At 43.0% G+C, this 23,357-nt stretch overlaps 1 protein-coding gene and 1 long non-coding RNA gene across 3 annotated transcripts in view; one reads left to right on the forward strand and one right to left on the reverse strand.

The window, feature by feature from the left end:
• Positions 1 to 20,756, reverse strand: part of LOC109551902 (uncharacterized) — a 64,993-nt gene extending 44,237 nt beyond the window's left edge. Inside the window, exon 1 of the long non-coding RNA XR_002178604.3 lies at positions 20,647 to 20,756. This is a non-coding gene — a long non-coding RNA (uncharacterized lncRNA). The remainder of the gene's footprint in view (positions 1 to 20,646) is intronic.
• The window catches only part of PPM1L (protein phosphatase, Mg2+/Mn2+ dependent 1L), a 334,733-nt gene that overhangs the window by 307,875 nt on the left and 3,501 nt on the right, over positions 1 to 23,357 (forward strand). For both annotated transcript variants that reach the window (XM_019946217.3, XM_073803863.1), the window contains one exon: positions 20,676 to 20,837. In XM_019946217.3, the coding sequence (XP_019801776.1) occupies positions 20,676 to 20,837 (162 nt within the window). The remainder of the gene's footprint in view (positions 1 to 20,675; positions 20,838 to 23,357) is intronic.

The following is a 23,357-nucleotide window of genomic DNA, read 5'->3' on the forward strand; positions in this document are numbered from 1 at the left end:
GGGCTTTCAGAGCAGAGATCCATGGTTTTAAGGGATTTCTGTTAAAGCTAAAAAGATACTTGACAAGTCCATTTTTCCTGCCAAGAATATAAGTGGCTAACACTTACATTCTTGTGTCCATTTCTTCAGCAAGAGGCTAAGTCACATCACCTCACATAAATTTATAGCAGAGGGCTAGTTTTAGGTTGCATATAACAGTAAGTATAGTTGAGAGTTTTATTTTTCTTTTAAAAAGCAAAGTTGATGACATCCTAACACCTTTTCATTCTTTACTGTCAGCACATCTCCTTGGTGTGTATTATAATCCAGTTTCTCCTCTTCAGTAATTAGTCTGAAAATCATGTGAAAAGTCTTCCATTTTCTTCAGTGGTTCTGCCTCTTATCAATTAAGAGACAGCCTTGAGGACTCTCCTGGGAAAATGATCCAGGTTCTTGGTGCTCTGCCCTCTTAGAAAGCAGAGTGACTGAGTGGGGAAGCCGTAAGGAGGAGACATGGATTGTTTTCATTTGAAGCTATTTTAGCATTGGAACTTCCAAGGTTCAATTTCTCTTGGAATTTTATGAGGCTCATACCTCATTGTATTTTAAATGTCTACCATTTGGTAAATTTAGGTAGAAAGCATTGAACAAAACTGCTTCCCATCTGCTGAGCAAAATGGAGCCTGAATTAAATAAATTTCTCCAATATAAATGCTAAAATCTGATTTCTGCAAGCCTTTGGACCTTTCAACGTTGACTTCCAGAAAGTTGGTCCTGGATCTCAAGCAACATATACTCCCTTTGGAAACTGGGTATAAACCTACCAGGTTTGGGTCTAAGATGGGTTATTCCACTTGTGTACCCTCTCTAAGGCGACAAGGATGTGTCAGAGTTCATGATCATACTTTGAAAACTGTTAGCTGGCCAGTGGCTTGGTGCTTAGTGAAATACATTCTTTTATCTCTGGGTAACCCTTTACTTTCTTCTTTACATTAAGATATTTCTTTCAAGGAGTGACAGTTCAGCAGTTTTTAATCAAAATTCTGAAGTGTAATACATAGTTTTAAAATGGTTTCTAAATCATAGCCTTAGAGATTTAATTAGTAAGTAGTGCTTAAACACTCCTCCTCCTTTTTCAGAAGTCCTCAGCTGGATGTCTTCCAGCCATCATAACAAAGGACTGATATAGCATGTGCTCTTAATTTAAGTTTTTCAAGGCTGGGAATTTCCCATTACACATTACACTTGCAAGCGTGTAAGAGCATGTGTTCCCTAACTCTATAAGATTAAACATATGAACTGAAAATAGACCAAAATTAAGTACAGTAATTGACCAACTACAGTGCTGAAATGGGGCAGTGTAGCATATGGTGGAAATCTTTACTATTAATTATCACAGAAAATTCCATATGGATGATTTATGAACATTCTGAAGTCAGGTTGGGAATGCTTCTTCATCATGTTTTCTTTCTAAACATAATTTTCTTAAATAGCATGTGGGTCTATATAATCATATTTGCAGCTCGACAATGTTTGAGAGCTTTGACGTTGCTTAATGTCACTAATTTCCATATTGAGATTTGACATATTTGGACTTACGTTAAATCAGATGTCCTAGTCATCATCATAATAAAAGAATATTTTAAAAATCCTTCTCAAGTATAGAAGAGAAAAAAAATTCCCTTTCATTCATGTATTTATTCAACTCCCCCCACCCCATACACACACATGCATAGACACATAGAGCATCCACACATACACGTAATCCAAGCCTTCCTCCCGACCAACTTTGTCTGGCTAACTCCTATTCATCAGTCAAAACTCAGCTCAAATATCTGCTCCTCATATGATTGCAGGTGGGTTTCTGTGCTTGCCTCTCTCAACTTCGGCCATCATAGAATTGTTTTTCTATTCTCTCCCCACTGACACCCCATTAAACCTTGACTTCTCACGTAGAGACTACATCTTTTGCTTCTGAGCCCCCAGCCCGTGTCAGAATGTCTGGCATAGCAGAAAGTGCTTCTTAAAAGCCTGCTAAATGAATGAATAACTTCAGCCTCTAGGCTAGCTAGCGGAGGAGTTCAGAGGCCAAATAAGCATCATTTATAAACTCAGCCAGAATCTTGTTGCAGCCAGAGCGGCAGAAACCCAGCAAGTCGACAACAATGCCACCCTGGGGTTTAGAGCTCCTTCAGTGGCTGTATGAGGCCAAACCAACACGGAAACCACATGCTGAGATGCCCTCCCACCTCAGGTCCCTGCTGCCTAGCAGTTTTGCACTGTCTGTAGGCCACAACCAACTCTCTGTGTGTGGCTCCTACAAACTTTTTGCTTATTCGGGAGCTCCAAAAAGTAAAATAGGTAGAGGAAACAGTCCCTTGGAGGCGCCCCAAACAAAACCACTTCCATGAATCATACTTGATGTTTAAAAACCTTGTTTTCTATTCAAGTCAGAGGTGGACTCATTACATTTGCCTGGAAAATAGACTAGAGACCAGTGAAAAAACTGCCTTCAGAAGCCAGGTCAACTTAGGGTGGGTCCAAAAGGGCAGTGGGGCTGTGAGAAGCTCCATTTCTCAGCTATCAACCAGAGGGAGGACTTTCCAGGGATCCTGAGAATAGTGTTTAGATAAATGGAGGTTATGCCCCTTGATAGGTTCTTAGTTTTCAGTTCAAAAGATGTCTCCTGCAGTTCACATATTAAACAGTCAGGGGTCAAGAGGGGATTTCAACCTACTTAGAGCCCAGTGTTTCCTAATTAATTATAGAATCTCCTTGTTCTTAACTGACCTGATCAGCTCCTTTATCAGTTATGTTCATGTAGTTGACGCCTTGAGTGTCTCTTTAAACTCTTGGGCTTATAACTGCTAAGGCTTTCTTTTCACACTTGGAAAATATGAGACTTTAGGTTTAATTCAATGGAGACTCAAGCCAGCAGCCTGGAATATGCCCCAGTTGTGGGGAGGTGCCCCAAGTACTAGACTGAGTAGCTGAAATGCAGCCTAAGTTCTGGTTAGGCTGCGTTTGAAAATTAATATCACGCAGGGTCATTAGAAGATGTATTTGGTATTCCTTTGCAAACTCTGCAGACTATCTAGCCCTCCCTCAGATGCACTGTAAACATTACATCCTAAATGCCCCAGAGCCCCTTCCATAGTGACTTAGCCTCAGAGACCTGGGAGAAGGTGTGTGTCTGATGGTGTTTCCAAACTGAGAAGCTCTTTCTCCCTTACTTACTCCTTGGGCTTTTCACCTTCATATTGTTTCTAGCCTCCCTAGAAAATCACATACTCATCTTCCAACTCAGCCATGAATTAAAAAACAACTTTTAAAAATATTTTATGCATCATTTGCATACTGTACCAGAAAGGTTTCTTTGAATACCTAGTTTGTATATTGCCCTGTATTGTTCTTCAGCGGAAGCAAATATAAACTTTAAAGAACCCTTATATAGGGCTTCCCTGGTGGCGCAGTGGTTGAGAGTCTGCCTGCCGAGGCAGGGGACACGGGTTCGTGCCCCGGTCGGGGAAGATCCCACATGCCGCAGAGCTGCTGGGCCCGTGAGCCATGGCCGCTGGGCCTGCGCATCCGGAGCCTGTTGCTCCACAACGGAAGAGGCCACAACAGTGAGAGGCCCGTGTATTGCAAAAGAAAAAAAAAAAAAAACCCTTAGATAAAGCTGTTTGCTGGCAAAACTGACTGCTTCCTTGTCACGCTCCTGATAAAATTTTCTTAGAGAAAATTTTTAAAGCCTGATTGAGGGTGTCAGACCTGGGTTCAGATTCCAGCTCTTCCACTCAAAATCTGTGTGACCTCGGTGAGCCTCTTGTTCCTTATCTGTAGAATGGAGGGATAGGGGTGGTGATGATGATGATGATGATGATGATGATGATGATGATGATGATGATGATGATGATGATAATGTATACCTTGCAGGATTTTTGTGAAAACAAGTCAGGCATGTGTGAACAACAAGCCGAGTGCCTGGCCCACTGTAGCTTGTCTAGTTAATGACATCTCCCGTTGTGACTTGAGATTCTGGCATCCTGAGACTCCTCCTCCTTTGTCTCCTGTCCCCCACCCCCCCGCCCCAGTAGGCCTCACTTCCAATAATGTGACACCCACTCGGCAATGGTCATAGGAAGAATAGACTCACCATCTACTGCCTTGAGGAACTGGCTCTCCCCGGTCAAGGCTTCCTGTGCAGGAAATGTGTTAGAAGCAGCCTGGTCCTGCTGCCCTCTGCCCTCTAGGGTCATCCCTTGTCCCTTTCTGGGCAGTAGCATCTAATCATGTAGCATGGTGGTGTCACACAAGGGTGGTGTCACAAACCTGGAGCTTTCTGAGCCATACCCATGATGAGTCTGGGGCCTGACATTCCCCCTGATACTGTTCCTTCTTTTCCTGGAACTACATTAGCCAGAATGGAAACAGGGGAGGCATAGCCTCAGGCTTGTTACTGAAATGCCAAGTTGGTTCAGTGACTAAAATCAAACAGCTCAACCAAAAACCCAGTCAAGTCATTGTAGACCATGATAGAAGACCCTCAGAAGGATAAAAATGCCTAACATCAAGGAACATGAAAGTAAAAAGCCTTGAATTTGGTAAAAGTGAAATAATTTCTATAAATGAGTCACATTAAATGTAGAAGATTTCAGAAAATTTTTTCAAAAAAATTTTAAATGAACTTTAATAACCAATCTTCTCTTTTCGTTTCCTTCTAACATTTTTCTGCATACATTTATACACATGTGTATTTATTGAAGTGAAATTGGAATATTTTATGTAGTTTTTTTTCAAGTAAAATGCTAATGTGTTATATTTTAAAGAAATTTTATGTTCAGTTTTTATTTTTCACTTATGAGCACTGAAGAATGTATGTTCTTCAGAAACACTATATTTAGTGTTCATACAGCACTTTATTATTTGGATATTTCATGATGCATTATACATGTACTCATTTTGGTTATTTCTGTTGTCTTGTTGTTTAAATTAATTCTGTGAGGTTAGTCCTTATACGTGAAGTTCTGTTCATATCTCTAATTATTTCCTTAGGATAAAATTCAAGAATTGACATTATCGAGTCACAGTTTAAACAAGTGTTTGTTTTAGTCTTTGTTTTGAAATGAAATATAAAGAAGTCCCCTGTAGAGACCTACTCTCTTTATTCATTTTTATCCTACAGATTCTTTCTTTACCTCCTCCTTTGTGTCAAGAACCAAATTAGGCTACATGAATTCCTTATCCTATTGCATCTTTAAGAGAGTTAAGGTCTTACTTCTTCCCAGTAATCCTCCCTGCACTTCTCCCCACCACCCAGCATCTCCCTAGACTGAGGCATCCCCTCCATCCACATGCCCAGCCTCTCACAGCACTGTCACAGCATTGACCATGCTGGATTCTAAGTGTCTGGTTCCATCTCACCATTAGGCAGTAAGTGCTTGGGGTTAAGGACTATATCTTGTTCATCTTTATTGTTCCAGCACCAAGCCTCGTAATTTACACACAGTCGGCACTGAATAAGGGAACAAAGGCCATAAAACTATTTAGTCAAAATACACACACCCTTCCAATCTTATACTGTTATTAGGTACAGGACATAGAGGTGAGAGAGAGAGAGAGAGAGAGGAGAAAGACGGTCATTTTCAAGAAGCAACATGGTTGTATATTTCTGGCTGTAGATATAGAGATGGGATATCACTTCTTTGGCATGTGTCCAGATGGAATTAAAGTCAGGATTTTATCAGATCTTTGAGGAAGCAGCCTTCCTGGAGACATAGCTTTAGAGTCAATTCTGTAGCCCACTAAGCCGAAAGCAAGTTGGAGAATTAATTATTGGATCAGATCGGCCCCAAATCATATGTGGTTTTATTTATTTATCCTAAATGAACATAATTGTACAACTTTTATTTTGTCCCTTTAAACGGGAGTTTGTTCTGTTTGGATGGAAAAGATCATCTGAAAATAATTTATGTGTAACTGCAAAACCTGCCAATGGTGTACTTCATTCACAAGGGCAAATTTGGCTTTGGAAACAATTTCTCCTTCCATCTGGAATTCTTCAGTGATAGGTATGTGTTAACAAACTCAGTGCCCAGGGAAGTCTTGTTTGGTTATCCAACATTGTTGGTACTAGCTGTAGCATTTTAAAATTTAAATTTTGTAATGTCTATGCCAGGGTAAAATTTAAGATGTGCAACGTGCGATAGGCAGATACGTGCACACACACACACATGCACACACATTACATGGCTACAAAATAAACATGTGTTGAAGTTTAATTTAATTTGTCTCCATAGGACTGAATGTAACAGATTTTGAGTCCATATTGGATCTGTTACTAAATCTTGCTATATTCATTTCCAGGAAGGTACCGTAATTTCCTGACTTTTCCTCAGGTTCTTACGTGTAAATACCAAGTTCAGCTTATGTGTTCACCCCCGCCCCCCGTTTTCCCCAGGGGTGATCTAAGTGTCAGGATGTTGGGATAGCACCTGCTGGGGTGACCCAGGGTCTCCAGGACCTGTGGTTGGAAGGCTCCAAAGCTCCTGAGAGGTGCCATTTCTCCCTCAGGAGAAGCCCAGCAGTTCTCAGCTGTCCTTTCTACTCCACGTTAGGCTGTCCAAGTGAGCTCATTCAGCCATTGCCTCTCTATCCTGGGGCAAAGGTTTCTGATTTCTTGGGTTGTGCCTTGGAAAGCAAGGTCTAGGTCTCCTGTGCTTTGAACTGCATGTAATTGTAATTCTTGGAGATCCACACGTCAAAGACTCTTTGTCGGGCTTCCCTGGTGGCGCAGTGGTTGAGAGTCCGCCTGCCGATGCAGGGGACACGGGTTCGTGCCCCGGTCCGGGAAGATCCCACATGCCGCGGAGCGGCTGGGCCCGTGAGCCATGGCCGCTGGGCCTGCGCGTCCGGAGCCTGTGCTCCGCAACGGGAGAGGCCACAACAGTGAGAGGCCCGCGTACCGCAAAAAAAAAAAAGAAGACTCTTTGTCTTCCCTCCACCTCCCCCCATCACTACCCTCCTTCCTGCCCAGCCTTACATGTCAGGGGAGCAAGAAGAGAGGACCCATGGGCAGGAAAACTCACTCCATCTTCATATGCCTGAGGTTTAGTCCAGAACTGAGGCTGATGGATGCTCAAAAACATTTTTCTCTGAGAATACTGTCTGTTTGTGAGTTTCCAATCTCCTTGAAATTCAAAAGCTAAACCTGACTACTTCTTTCTCTTTGCACTTCAGCCATAGCAATCCTAATCTTCCCTGGGACAATGAGTGCCTCACACTGAATGAAAGACAGTCATGTACACACATGGGGCAGGAACTTCCATTAATATCTCCAGATGTCATCCTTCCAACACGTATATATATAAATAGATGGCTAGCTATATGGTAATTTAAATAAAGATAACTTAATCACCTCAAAGACCAGGTTTGTTTTTAATGGAAAGAATAGGGAAAAGGTTGACTCTGCGCTGAGACAAAAAAGATCAAAGAAAGTGCAATTCTCTGCTAAGCACCAGATGAATTCTCTGCTAAGCACCGGATGAATCAGCCTGCACCTCTCATTCCCAGCCTTCTGCTCTTTTTTCTCTGTGCCCTTTCTCCTCTCTGCCTTTTATTAAAAGCAAGTACCCCTTTTAATAAAGCTCAATTTCACTTCCATAACATTCATAAAGAAGCAGAAACAGTACTTGTAATTTGCTGGGAACCCTAAAGAGAAATGAAATATCTCACTGAAGAATTCTTAAATAACATGAAGACATGAAAAAATATAGCCAGTGCATCTCTGGCTTATGTAGGAAGAATCAAAGAACCATGAAATTAATTTTATTTACCATTAAAAGATACTGAACTTAGAATCCAGGTTGTGATTATGTAATTAGAAATTAATTTCAGTAGCATGTTATCATCTGAACTAAATGTCAGCAAGAGTTATGAGAAGTATGTTAATGAGCTTCAAAGAAGCTTGTGTGCTTACTTGTACCTCAAAATAGTCATGCCAGAGAGGAGAGATGAAGGCTTCTGCAGCAAAAGGACATGCTGTGGTTCTTCTAAGACTCCCCAGTACATGTGATCACTTTAATAGGAAGTGACTCTCTTTAACATGTTTATACTGAACTAAAAAGGAAGGGTTAGAAGGGTGTCCACAGGTCACACTCAAGTATGAAGTAAACATTATTACTGCAGCTGAAGTGTGAAGTTAAAAAACACCTCGATATAAAAATGGTGTCTAAGAACATCAGATGATGCAGCTATATTTTAACTTTGGTGAAGTATGAAAATTTAATGAATTCTCCATCAGATTCTAAAAGCTTGAATTATGACCTCTTCCCCCCATCTCCCATCACCTCATAAAATAGATTGTTTGTCTTATTTAGGGTGGCACACCTCATTTGTGGAAAAGACCTTTCTGGCACTGGTACACTGTTTCTTATTTCTTCTAGTCATTTTATTAATTACTGTATGTTTGCTGAGGAAGAGCCCAAGTATACCTAAATCTGGAATTAAACTCCTAGCACTAGGGTTTAAAATAATAGAGTTTGTCATCAAGTTGATTGCCTCACATTCAGCCAGTGTCCAGCTTAATGGCTGATTTTTTTGCTTATGTAAAATTCTCAGAGGAGAAGAAAATTATAATTTGTAATAGACCTTTTCTCACAAAACGTTACTCCTGCCACTCTACGCTCCAGCATGTGACAAAGGGAAGCTGAGGCAGCTTCAGTTGCAAAGGAAGACCCAAAGGGGTCCCATTTACGGTGGGGGGCTTCTTTCTGGGCCCGGTCTGGGGGCCTCACATGAGTCTCCCTCCCTATATGGTATGTCCTATCACTGCTTCCTCTATTTGGAAACCCACAAAGATAGTTTGCCATCCTACTAGGTCTTGGTGGAAGAAGGCCTTAATGTGTTCTCAGGAACACTCAGATGTGTTGCTATCAGTATTTCACTCTTGCACTATTTACAATAGCCAGAACATGGAAGCAACCTAAATGTCCATTGACGGATGAATGGCTAAAGAAGATGTGGCACATATATTCAATGGAATATTACTCAGCCATAAAAAGAAATGAAATTAAGTTATTTGTAGTGAGGTGGATGGACCTAGAGTCTGTCATACAGAGTGAAGTAAGTCAGAAAGAGAAAAATACCATATGCTAACACATATATATGGAATCTAAAAAAGAAGGTACTGATGAACCAAGTGGCAGGGCAGGAATAAAGACGTAGACATAGAGAGTGGACTTGAGGACATGGAGAGGAAGGGGAAGCTGGGGCAAAGTGAGAGTAGCATCGACATATATACACTACCGAATGTAAAATACATAGCTAGTGGGAAGCAGCTGCATAGCACAGGGAGATCATCAGCTCAGTGCTTTGTGTCCACCTAGAGGGGTGGGATAGGGAGGGTGGGAGGGAGATGCAAGAGGGAGGGGAGAAATCAAGAAAACACTCCCATTTACCATTGCAGCAAAAAGAGTAAAATATCTAGGAATAAACCTACCTAAGGAGACAAAAGGCCTGTATGCAGAAAATTATAAGACACTGATGAAAGAAATTAAAGATGATACAAATAGATGGAGAGATATACCATGTTCTTGGATTGGAAGAATCAACATTGTGAAAATGACTTTACTACCCAAAGCAATCTACAATCCCTATCAAACTACCACTGGCATATTTCACAGAACTAGAACAAAAAATTTCACAATTTGTATGGAAACACAAAAGACCCCGAATAGCCAAAGTAATCTTGAGAACGAAAAACGGAGCTGGAGGAATCAGGCTCCCTGACTTCAGACTATACTACAAAGCTACAGTAATCAAGACAGTATGGTACTGGCACAAAAACAGAAAGACAGCTCAGTGGAACAGGATAGAAAGCCCAGAGATAAACCCACGCACATATGGTCACCTTGTCTTTGATAAAGGAGGCAGGAATGTACAGTGGAGAAAGGACAGCCTCATCAATAAGTGGTGCGGGGAAAACTGGACAGGTACATGTAAAAGTACGAGATCACTCCCTAACACCGTACACAAAAATAAGCTTAAAATGGATTAAAGACCTAAATGTAAGGCCAGAAACTATCAAACTCTTAGAGGAAAACCTAGGCAGAACACTCTATGACATAAATCACAGCAAGATCCTTTTTGACCCACCTCCTAGAGAAATGGAAATAAAAACAAAAATAAACAAATGGGACCCAATGAAACTTCAAAGCTTTTGCACAGCAAAGGAAACCATAAACAAGACCAAAAGACAACCCTCAGAATGGGAGAAAATATTTGCAAATGAAGCAACAGACAAAGGATTAATCTCCAAAATTTACAAGCAGCTCATGCAGCTCAATAACAAAAAAACAAACAACCCAATCCAAAAATGGGCAGAAGACCTAAATAGACATTTCTCCAAAGAAGATACACAGACTGCCAACAAACACGTGAAAGAATGCTCAACATCATTAATCATTAGAGAAATGCAAATCAAAACTACAGTGAGGGGACTTCCCTGGTGGTCCAGTGGCTGGGACTCTGTGCTCCCAATGCAGGGGGCCTGGGTTCAATCCCTGGCCAGGGAACTAGATTCCACATGCATGTAGCAACTAACAGTTCTCATGCCACAACTAAGGAGCCCACATGCAGCAACTAAGACCCAGCAAAACCAAATAAACAAATAAATATTAAAAAAAAAAAAACTACAGTGAGATATCATCTCACACCAGTCAGAATGGCCATCATCAAAAAAATCTAGAAACAATAAATGGTGGAGAGGGTGTGGAGAAAAGGGAACACTATTGCACTGCTGGTGGGAATGTGAATTGGTAGAGCCACTATGGAGAACAGTATGGAGGTTCCTTAAAAAACTACAAATAGAACTACCATATGACCCTGCAATCCCACTACTGGGCATATACCCTGAGAAAACCATAATTCAAAAAGAGTCATGTACCAAAATGTTCATTACAGCTCTATTTTCAATAGCCCGGAGATGGAAACAACCTAAGTGCCCATCATCGGATGAATGGCTAAAGAAGATGTGGCACATATATACAATGGAATATTACTCAGCCATAAAAAGAAACGAAATTGAGCTATTTGTAATGAGGTGGATAGACCTAGAGTCTGTCATACAGAGTGAAGTAAGTCAGAAAGAGAAAGACAAATACCATATGCTAACACATATATATGGAATTTAAGAAAAAAAATGTCATGAAGAACCTAGGGGTAAGACAGGAATAAAGACACAGACCTACTAGAGAACAGACTTGAGGATATGGGGAGGGGGAAGGGTGAGCTGTGACAAAGCGAGAGAGTGGCATGGACATATATACACTACCAAATGTAACGTAGATAGCTAGTGGGAAGCAGCAGCATAGCACAGGGAGATCAGTTCGTTGCTTTGTGACCGCCTGGAGGGGTGGGATAGGGAGGGTGGGAGGGAAGAGATATGGGAGTATATGTATAACTGATTCACTTTGTTATAAAGCAGAAAGTAACACACCACTGTAAACAATTATACTCCAATAAAGATTTTAAAAAAAAAAAGACGGAGGGGATATGGGGATATATGTATATATATAGCTGATTCACTTTGTTGTGCAACAGAAACTAACACAGCATTGTGAAGCAATTATACTCCAATAAAGGTGTATTTAAAAAAAAAGGTATTTCACTCTTCCAGTTTGGGCTCTAGGGCTGCTGCCAGTCTCTGTGTGAAGTAGAAAACCTCTCACGTGCTGTCCTGCAGGAATTCCTCATTGAGTGACCCTCTCCTCTGGTCTCTTCCCTCCGGGGCTGGGAGTGGGGTGGCGGGGGCAGGGTATAGTCCGGGAGCAGGGCTTCCCACATCACTGTGCATGTTTGACTACACGGCTCTAGGAGGCGCCGTTCACACTGTCGTCAACTTGAACATGCATTATGGCCCTTTTATGGAGATGCTAGTAAAGTGTCTTGAGGAAGAGATGCCTTTTTCTGGCTTGCCCAGAAACAGTAACTATGGACTAGCCACAGCCTGCTTCAAGGTTGAAAGTAACACTCTGACAACACACTGGGTAAGTTCTGTCCCTCACTAGCCACATGACCTTGGGCTGATCCCTTAATCTCAGTTTTGTCATCTGTAAAATGGGAATAACAGTACCTCATAGGCTGTTAGGGTTAGAGATTGCCTATGCCAAGGACTGAGCACGGAGCCTGGCATGGGGTGAATGGACAGTGTATGGCAGCTCCCACAATTTGGCCTGCACATGTCTCTCTGCACACATAGATTTCTTTCCAGTCACTTTCCATTCAAGGCTCTCATAGCATAAAATAAGTTTCAAGCTCTCACTATAAGACTCATCACAGTGGAGCTACTGACTTATAGTATGAATTGTTAATTGGTATTATTTCAGTAGCCTCCTTCCCGCACGGAGTTAGACAATGGTGTCCGGTGACTCTCCGGCCCCAGCCATGCACGTTAATATAATTCTAAAGAGGGCCCGCCTCCAAGAGAATTTAGAGCTGGGAAGTGTAAGGATTCAGGCAATAGATGAGAGAAAAGGCATAAAGAAGGGAAGATTAGAGCTTACTCTTTAGTTTTCCAGAGATTGGATCATCCCAGCCAGGTCTGTCTCTGCCATGGCATTAATTATTACAAGACTGGTGAACAGACTCTGAGAAGGTCAAACTTGGTCAGACTTAGAGATCGTGCAGACAGGGGATGGGTCCAGGGAGTCAGTCTTATCTGCGAGCTGCCTGGTGCTTAATCTGTGTTTCAGGGCTCATCACAGCTTTGGCTGTGGGACCTCGGTGTCGGCTGGAAGCCCTGCCGACACTGATCTTATCATTCCCCATGATGCTTTCATTAATGACTGGCTTTGCCTGCTCTTTTTCCAGTATGTTTCACACCAGTATAATTTCTGTCAGTTTCCAGGCCTTGATGTCATCTAGGCCCTGGAACTGTGTTATTCAACTAACATTCATTGTCACACCTTTTCAGGATAAACCTGTTTTTCCTTATCATATAAATGTGTTGAATCTCCTTTGCTGGATATAATGAATGGCTTTTAGGTGGTTGTAACACCTTCACTGAAATATTCATTCATTCATCCTCTGTCTGTCTCTCTTTCTCTGTTTCTTTGTGTGCGTGTCCCCTTCCCTCCCTTTCCACTTGTCACCTCTTCTCCACCCACCCCCAATTTCTTTCTTTTCTTTCCTGAAGAAAAAAATGGCCATTTCCTTTTATTCTCTGTCACTGAGGGGAATCACTATTAGCATGAGTGAGTGGCATTCATTGTTTGGGAGAGAGCCCACTTGCTTTGTGAAGCAGGGCTCCTAAGTCATGTTAACTGCACTCGGCTTTCTCTGCTCTGCCCAGCCTCCCAGCCCCACCCCAGAAAAAGTGAAGCTGTGGTGTCAGGCACGTAAGACAATGTTGCAGTAAGCTGAACTTTCATAAAATAAGGATTCTCATGCCTCCAACTTTTAAATCATAGAAGAGGGGGAGGGGAGTGCAAGGGGTTGAGGGTAATGTGCTTTGATTGGCACCCAGGGCAGGTTGTTCTTTGTCGATGGCACTGCTCGGAGGTCAGGTAAGGCTGTGCAGGGGAAGCCTGAAGGCAGCTGAAGGCTCACATGTCTGTCACGGAGTCACTGATGGATAGTCACTGGTGGGCGAATGTGAATCTGAACTTGATGATCTGTCAACAGTGGTGCTGTCATCATTGTCACGGCCTTATTCCTCTGGGCCATTCTTTTTACCTGTACCACTCTACTACCGTGATTGTCAATTCTGCTTTTTCTGTTTTATGTCTTGAATACTTTGCTTTTTGCAGTGGATATGCTCCTGAACCGTTGTGAATAAATTGTGGTTTTAAGTAATGTTAAATTCATCTCAATACAGAAAAGCATAAAGAAGAAAACAAAGTGGGCTAAAATCCCATCACCTAGATAACCCTGTTAATATTTTTCAAAAAATAAGAGTATATATATTTACGTAGTACGAAGGTGTGAATTGTACAAATACTACAATTAGTACAAGTTGTACAAAAGCACCTCCACTTTCCTCACCACCTCCTCAGTCCTTAGTGCCCCTTCCAGCATTAAGGGTCTGTGCAGGGTACAAAGCACTACGATAAGAATACAGCAATGAATAAGGCATCCCCCTGGTCCTAAAAGAAGCTGCTAGTCTAATGGGTCAAAGAATCATTTGACCTACAGTTGCCTTTTGTTTGGCTTGCATTGTTTTTTTAAATAAAATTTGTCAACATTGAAAAGTCAAGAGAGTTCACATAAAAATGGCTTCCCTTGAAAAATCTGAATAACTGGCTACAGTGGGCTTGCATTCCCACATGGCAACCATCTTCACTGCTGAGGAAATGCTGCCCCCTTAGCAAGTGTTCTCTAGTTTGCCACAAGCCACACCACTCCCTGTTGTGGACCCAACACTGAAACCTGATGTCAGTTGTCCCTTATCATCATGCTTGCCTATTCTTAGAGTAGAAAAACATCTTCAGAACCCATGTTTCTGTCAAAAGTACAGGGGTAAATCTACTCCAAGAGGGTAATAAGCTTTTTTTCTTATACCTGGCCTACTTACCCGAAGCCGTAGGAGTTTGCAATTCCTGTTCAAAACCAGCAAAATATTCAAGGTGAAAAGGACCTGACACTAATCCAAGTCACTTGTTTTTTTACTTGTGGAGGTTCACGTGCTTTCTGATTATTACTGAGAATTTGAAATGTACCAGCTTTGTTTAAATTAATCCAGAATCACAATTATATTAAAGGAAATTCACATCACACTGATCAAATTTTATCCTGGTTTACAGACTTTTCTGTGACATGCGCCAGTTTATACTACAAAACGGGGAGAGTTGATGGGGACTATTCAAAACACAAAAATGTAGAAACTGGTCACAGAAATCATTCCTTCTGGGGGTAGGAAGAGAACAGTTTAAAGCAAGAAGGAGTGTCGATTATCAAAGGTTTGGCCCAGTGGAATCAGTCAGTCCGTGTGTGTGACCTGGGCAGGTTGCTATACTGTCTGAGACCTAGTTTCCCCACCTGTAAAGTGGGGATAATTATGCCTTCTCACAGGTAGTGCAGATTAAGTTGCGTAACGTAAATAAAATGTTTAGCGTTATAGTAAAATGCTTAAGCAGTAGGTCTATCATTATTATTATTACTAAAGTAATAATTCTGGATTCCCAGGGTTTTTAGTCATTTGGTCATTCAGTACATATGCATTGAGCAGTGTAATCATGAGTGTGACATTTGAAGTCTCTGAGTCCCATTTTTCTCATCTGTTTAAAGGGAAGAATAATACCTGCCTCTCCCCAACCCTAAGGTCAGGAAATCAACTGCAAGTGTGTTTGTTAGACACTTTGTTTGTAGCATTGAACAGATTGTTATTACTACTTTGTTATTAATTGAACTGGGAAAGTTTTTAGCTAGGGTTTTAAAAGATGGCCTGAGATATCCCGAACTACTTAATCCTTATTAGGATTTACATTTTTCTCAAGCTCAACTCATCCAATGAATTCATTGCCTAATAGTATCCAATGAAAATACTTATCAGAATAGATTTTCTTGTGTACCTTTACTTTGTCTGCATCCTAGAAATTAAATCAAGAGAGAGAAGGCTGGTTTAGAGCAATAGACTGATGAATAATTGGCATTCGTGTGTTTTTCCTAAGGAAAACAAGAATTAATACAACAACACACAAACGTGCCTGCTTTGCTGAAGTACAAATTGAGGTCAGATGTAGACAGAAATTATCCATGTAATGACTTCATGATGCACTTTTATTGCTTCCTAAGGTGCCACGGCTTTAGAAGCTGGTGAGGATGGATGCCCTACTCATGTTTCATTAACATTGTTCCAGGAGTCTGGACTGGAGGAAAGAGCTAGGGACAGGCCTGGGCTGGAACTTCTCTCCACTTACTAACAGTGTGCCTGTGAGCATGGTTATACATGTACAGGAGGGTCCTTATGTTTTGATCAATGTGTAAAATGTATTTTGCTACAGTTGGCTATCTCCCTGCTGTGACAATATCTAGAAGATGTGGTACAGTGTGGTACTGAACTGGGTTGACATACTCAGAGCAAGACAGCGGGAGCTTAGCATAATGTCAGATCAGGACCAAGGAGAGAGTGTGTGATGGTTTATCACTCCTCTATTAATTTGTTTATTCAGCAAATATGAGGTCTGTGATGTTCTAGACCTCAGCATTATAGGAAGAAAAACAAGCAGGTGATATTCTTACCCTTGTGAAGTTGACATTGTACAGGGGAAGATTGGCATTAAATAAATTGTTTAAAGAAATACACAAGATATTTACATAATTGTGTGTTGTGAGGGCAATAAAGGACACAAAGAGGAAATTAGATCCCCCATCAGAGAAGGCCTCTGAAGATGTCACACTTGAACTGAGACATCACCATGTGCATGTCGGCCAGCGCCAAGGACTACAGAGGGAGCACTGCGTACAGAGGCCCAAAGGCAACCAAAAGCTTGGCATGGGCTTCCCTGGTGGTGCAGTGGTTGAGAGTCCGCCTGTCGATGCAGGGGACACGGGTTTGTGCCCTGGTCCGGGAGGATCCCACATGCCACGGAGCGGCTGGGCCCGTGAGCCATGGCCGCTGAGCCTGCGCGTCCGGAGCCTGTGCTCCGCAACGGGAGAGGCCACAACAGTTAGAGGCCCGCATTCCGCCAAAAAAAAAAAAAAAAAAGCTTGGCATGTTTGGGCAACAGAAGGGAGGCCTTGAGCAAGGGGAGGGTGGTATGACATAACATTGTACAGGTTGGGGCAAGGGCAGATCATGCAGGACCTGGAGAGCTGAAATAACACGCTGGCTGAGATGGTGGTGGCTTGGACCACCGTCAGCGCGATGAGAACAAGAGAAGGGAAGGGGTTTAAGATGTGTTTGAGAGGTACGAGTGACAAGAACTTAACGATGGACTGAATGTCAGGAATGAGGAAGAGAGGAAAACTAAGGATGTCTCCTAGCTTGAGCAGCTAAGTGGATGGTGGTACCATTTTCTGAGGCTTAAATTAAAAGTTAAAGAATTTGCCAGACCTCACTCAGCTAGGATTTTGAAGTCTAGTCCGTGTGAATTTACTTTTTCAGTTTTTTTTTTTAATCTAAGTCAGACTATTAGGTTAAAGCTCCAAAATATTGTCCAGATTTTCAGATTTTTAATCACCTAGATTAAATTATTAATATAGACAATCCTGAGGTTCAGGGTTAAGTGATATTGTCAGACGCTGGTATTTCTGATAAATAGTACTATGATGGCTAAGTTTATCTCGAAACTAATAACCAGAGTCTTGGCAGTGTTTTTTCTCATACATACAAAAGAAAAAGTGATTTTCTCCTTTCCTCTTGGGCATAATGTGTTTCTGGAGTTTTCCTCAGCCACAAGGTAGTTTCTGCTGTAATGTAAGATTAGATTATAAATTGTCTCTGATAATCCTGAGCTAAAACTGCAAAGCCCAAACAACAAGTTATGTACAGTGTTTTCAATCATGCTTGGGCTCCACCCAGGACACAGGCAGGTTTCTATGGAGAGGAAATAGTGACATTTCAGTGACACTAAACACAGCCTGCAGCTCTCCTTCCGCCACCTGGGGCTCACCCATTTTGGCCCGGCCTAAGAGTCTATTGTTGACACAGGCAATTTTCACTTTCTCAAAGCAGTACATTCCTGAAATCCACATCAGGAGGTAGATTTCATAGACCCATAGAAACAATGGGATCCTCTTCTTGACAGAGGAATCAGCAGGCCATGAATCTTCACATGTGAGTGAAGCAAAGCAGTCACCCTCTAAATCTCTCATCCAGAAGCCCCTTATTTTATTTTATTTTATTTTTTGCGGTACGCGGGCCTCCCACTGCTGTGGCCTCTCCTGCCGTGGAGCACAGGCTCTGGACGTGCAGGCTCAGCGGCCATGGCTCACGGGCCCAGCCGCTCCGCGGCATGTGGGATCTTCCCGGACCGGGGCACGAACCCGTGTCCCCTGCATTGGCAGGCGGACCCCCAACCACTGCACCACCAGGGAAGCCCCAGAAGCCCCTTATTGAACTGTAAGCCCCCGAACCAGTTAGGATATCACAAGGAAAAACAACAACAAAAAATCCAACATAAAAAGCCTTAAGTAGTAAAGTCATTTAGTGTCATGCAGAACATGAACAGGACGGGTCCAGGTGGGTTCAGCAGTTCTGTGATGTCTCAGGGACTCAGGTTCCTCACCTCTCCGCTCCCCCTTCTGGACACAGAGCCTTGACTCTGAGCCATATCCCCTCATGGTGCAAGATGGCTGCCACAGCCCTGGGAAACGCAGGAGCCACGGGAGGCCAAAGAAATGGGTCATGTTCTGCATCATGTCTCTTTCAGTGAGAAAGCCTTTCCCAAAAGCCCAAGCCGACATCTTAAGTGCTTGTCCATGGAGCACCCAGTACCCCGCTTCTAGACACCAGGACATTATCCTAGACCTCCCCCTCTCCTTTATTTCCTTATTCTCTATGACCTATCCGTTCTGGTCTTAAGTAATCTGTCCCCCGACCCTCAATCCCTGTGTTTACTACATTAATTCAGCTCCTCATGAACTCTCCCTATTCCCCCTGCTTCCAGTTTTTCTTCCACAAAGCCACTGACATGATCTAAAACACAGATCTCATCATGTCACTCTCCTGCTTAAAACCCTTCAGTGGTTCTTAATCACATATACAATTAAACTTCAAAGGTTTTTTTTAGCTATAGAAATTACCTCTCCCCTCTTAAAAAAAACAAAAAACAGACAAAAAGAACATGCAGCATCCCGATAAAGGTAACAATGGATGTAGAGCTGCTGTGGCTGAAATGGGGGTGGGGAAACGGCTTATAGCTCATCCCGGTGGATCCCTTCACCTCCCTCACATGGAGACCCCAAAGCCTCTTGTGGATCCCATGTTGTACAGGCAAATGGAAATGCCTAGCAGGCAGTTGATATGGACCTCAGGAGTGTCAACCAGGCTAGCATTGTAGGTGAGATGGTGGTGGAAGCAAAGGTCAGAGCCATGATCTCTCGAAGTGCACAGAGTGAGAAGGGAAGAGGGCCTCTGAGAGACACAACTCCAAGAGTTGAACTGATATAATGCCCCCAAGCCACGTAACATCCAATAACGCAGCGTCCCCATTTCACCTTTCAAACTCCAAGAGTGTGCCTTATAGGAGAATCTGTGCTCTCATCGTGATAGGTTAACACAATCAGATGCTTGAGGACAAAGTGAGGATGGTTGAAGACCAAAATGCAACTAATATCAAAAACTGAGAATAATGATTTATAATCATATGAATTGTCCATCTTGTGCTTACATTTTCATTCTTACAGCTTTTTTTTTTAACGTGAAAGATTTGCTATTTGCTTTGATAATCCTGAGATTAGTCTTTTCTCCTTTCACAAGGCTTTTCACATCAGACATTGTGAGTTAACCAACATTTCGTGTGTTTCCATTTCTGATCAAGGCACTTTTGAATTAAACAGCCTTTAGAATGGAATTTCCAATAGAACTATAATAGCTGAAAATGCTAATTATTCTCCCCGCTCTTGATATCAGTCTGTGTTTATTCTTTATGTCTATTTAAGAATTCAGTCTTGTCATTCTGTGCAGATAAAAAGCAGTTTGCATTCTGTTATTGAATATGACCTTCTTAATGAGGAGGTTAAATATTAATGAAGACTAATTGATGAATAATTTTAACAAGGAAAGGCATTATCGGTTTGAAGCCAGAGCTTAATGGGTTGTGCATTTCAGCAGGTATTTGCATACTCAGTGACACTGTATTTGCATACTCAGTGATACTGTCAGAAGGCGGGGGAGGAGAAAGGAGAGGGGCTGGACAGAGGACACCGGGCAGGTAATAAGGGCGGCCTCCAACTAGACCAGATTGTGCAGCTCTACTTGCTTTTATCCATTCTCATTCCATGAGGAGTTTGAGGAGAGAGAGCTTGTCCTTTTGTGTCTTGTGTGGGCTCCAGGCAAACAGCTCTTCCCTCTTGCTTCCCTCTGACTCTGACCACCCCAATCCCTCACTGCCTGTCGACATAGACCTCATTTCTGTCCTCATATTGGGTTTTCCTGCCTCTGCCTTTACAGTTCGCCCCCATCACCCCCTGGCGCCGACCTGTTTCTGGCCGCCAGTCTTTGCTGTCAGACTCCACATAGGCTAGTTTGTATAGGCTTCCCCCCACCTCCCCATGGCTCCATAGGACCTGGTTGTTGGCATCTGTCATTTACTGGCCCTTCCAGGCCCTCCTGCTTGAAGAGCCCACCTGACCCCCATCCTTCCCACTTTCAACTAGGATTTCACAGAAACTCAGCACCAAAAAGAAGCAGAAAATAAATATCAATCGTCTGAAGCTTCAAGCTGATTCTGATTCTCTCCGAATCCTTTGAAGTGTGATATGCATTTAAATCAAGAGTAGCAGAGACAACAATGATTTGGGAAAATGATAATGTTATCCTAGCCTATTTCAGTGAGACTCCAACATGGTTAAGAAAATTGACTGTCAGATCTGATCAGTGTTGTTGAAGTGAACAGCTGTCATTCTCCGAGTGGCTGGAGTCAAATTCTTACCCAGCAGGAGTAGTTTTAATGACTGAAGGACCAGTAACCACGAGAAGCAGCCTAACCTCAAAGCACCACTGACCTGTATTGCCTCTCTCTCCTGTTTTGCAGGCACAACGTGTTTGATTGCTCTGTTGTCAGATAAAGACCTCACCGTGGCCAATGTGGGTGACTCGCGTGGGGTCCTGTGTGACAAGGACGGGAATGCCATTCCTTTGTCTCATGATCACAAGCCGTACCAGCTGAAGGAAAGGAAGAGGATAAAGAGAGCCGGTGAGTTTGTGAATGCCTCCGAGGACTTTGTGCTGTCTTGTTCAAGTGGACAAGGTGGCTTGCTGGGAGAGCCCCTGGGGGAGAAGATGTTCCTTTACCCAGTGATGAGTAGATCAGTACAGAGGCTGCTGCTGAGGCAGCTGGGACTGGACTTTGTAACATTTCCTATCTAATGAGTGGCCACTGAATTTGCCCTTCTTTGTGGCCACAGATTACAAAAGAGCCAAAAAAAAAAGCCCTTAGTTTAAAGGCTAATGAGATCTTTGGGCCCCTGCTTGCCATACCCCACTTCTCTCCAGCCGTGCCAAACTACTAACCACCAAACGAACCATGGAGCTGATACCTCTGTGCCTTTGCAAGTGTTGTCCACACCGTCTAGTGGGTAACAACGACCTTGTCCTTTAAGACTTGGTTTAAGGGTGTCCTTTGGGCAGCCTTCCCTGTCACACCCCTTCAGTCTTTCCCCAGCATCCCATGTGGACCTCTTGGGTCACCTTTCACATGTGTGGACATACCTGGCCCTCTTATCTGTCTTGCCTTCCTGACCATGAGTTCTTTGAGGCAGGAGCTTGGTCTGTTCATCTCTATACTCCCAACACTGAGCTCAGTGCCTAAGATAAGTGCATATTTCAGTTTGGGGAGGGGGAGAATCCCTTTTTCACTTTTTCAACATCTAGAGGCTTGGGGGTACAAACTTACATCTTGGAACTGAGAAACAGGTAGGGAATGTAGTAGACAGACAGACATTAATAATAAATAAGTAAAAATAGGTAAATGATCTAGTATATTACAAGGTGATAACTGCTATGGAGAGACACAAAGCAGGATAGGGAACGGGGAGTGTCACGGGGTGGTCAGCATAGGCCTCACTGAGGTGATATTGGGACGAAGACTTGAAGAAAGATTATCAGTTGATGATTACACTTTCATAGTCAATTTGGGGGGGACTCTTTTCTACCCATGCAGGGGAGGAGCCCTTCCCTCCCCAGACTGACAACCACAGCATGTAGCCTCTGTGTCACATGCTAAGCCACAGGCCCAGCTGCCGAGGGAGCTCAGGTACCCTGGGTCTCAGCCCAAGAAGGGCCCCTGCTGCCTGGGGGAATCTACAGGTTGACCCTCAATGTCTACACATCAGCTTCTGCCCAGAACCTAATCAACATTTGAGTTTTTACAGTAGGAAGCTATCCTGTTGAGTCCAAAAGCATTGAATTTTATTCAGTGACTGCTTGAGATGCAGAATACTTTTTAATGAAAGCTTTGGTCAGGTTTTCTGTTGATGGGATGGAACAGTGTTTTCAGAGCATCTATCGTGCTTTGATGAGCTTCCCTCCTTACGAAGACAGCATCTCAGTCCACTGTGGCCCTGGACTTAGGATACAGTCAGCCTGCTCCTGAGGAAGCACAGGCAGGGATGTGTAGACGGAACATGTGGAGATGCCACCTTAGCATCCAGCGCTCTCCTGAGATGTCAACCCATTCTATCCTCTCTCCTCTTCCCTGCCGTACCCATCCACCCTTCCCTGCCCCCACAGTGATTACAGTAGCAAATTCTGACAGCATCTCCAAGGAGGTTAATCTCACCTGTGTCAAGGGTGTATTTTACATCAGGGCTTAATGAACAATGACTGGTTTTCTTATCTTTGTATGTGTTTTCTCTGACCTCAGCCTTCCCTTCTGGACATCTCTCCCCCTCCTGTTTTGTGTGACAGTACGCTGCAACCAGTCTAGGCCAAATACACGTTGGTCTTTCTGTCTCCAGTCCTTAAGCTGTTTCCACAATAACAGTGACGTCAGCTGCCACTTACTGTGTGCTCGCTCTGTGCTGGGAGCTAAGCTGAGCGCTTTACATATACTTTCTCTTTCCCTACCTTACGAGGTTGATGATGTTATCCTTATTTTACAACCAAGGAAGTGGAGCCTCAGAGAGGCTAGTGTGCCCAAGGACACAGCTTGTGAATGGTGAGACCAGAATTGAGACCCAGGACAGTGACTCCAGAGCCCATGCTCTTGCCCAGGAGACCACGCTTCCTGGAATGTTCTCGTACATCCCTGCCCATGGAAGTCCTACCCATCGTTCAAAGCCCAGCTTTAATGCTCACTCCTCCCTGATTATCACAACCAGAAATCTTCGCTCCCTCCTCCCCATCTGCCTACAGCATTTAGCAGGTACTAGTCTCTCCCTGAAGAAATGCTGCTTTGTGCTTGTAGCTGTTGATACAGGTGCCTTTTCCCTCCTGCCAGGCTGTCTACTTCTTTATAGAAAGGTCTGGATCTTGTCTAACTTTATAGCCTGCAAATTTCTCTGCGTGGAATATATATTTAATAAATATCTGACAAATAATATGCGAACGGACAAAGTCCTAGCTCCCTTAAAGAAAAAATAATAATAGATAATACTGAATGCATGTCATATGCAGGCACTGTGCCAGGTGATTAATATGGAATAACTCACAACTCCTCAGTGGAATAGGTACTGTTATTGTCCCAATTTTGGAACCAAGGAAACCGAGGATCAGA

The sequence above is a fragment of the Tursiops truncatus genome, chromosome 4 (genome assembly GCF_011762595.2).
Source record: "Tursiops truncatus isolate mTurTru1 chromosome 4, mTurTru1.mat.Y, whole genome shotgun sequence".
Classification (NCBI taxonomy): Eukaryota; Metazoa; Chordata; class Mammalia; order Artiodactyla; family Delphinidae; genus Tursiops; species Tursiops truncatus.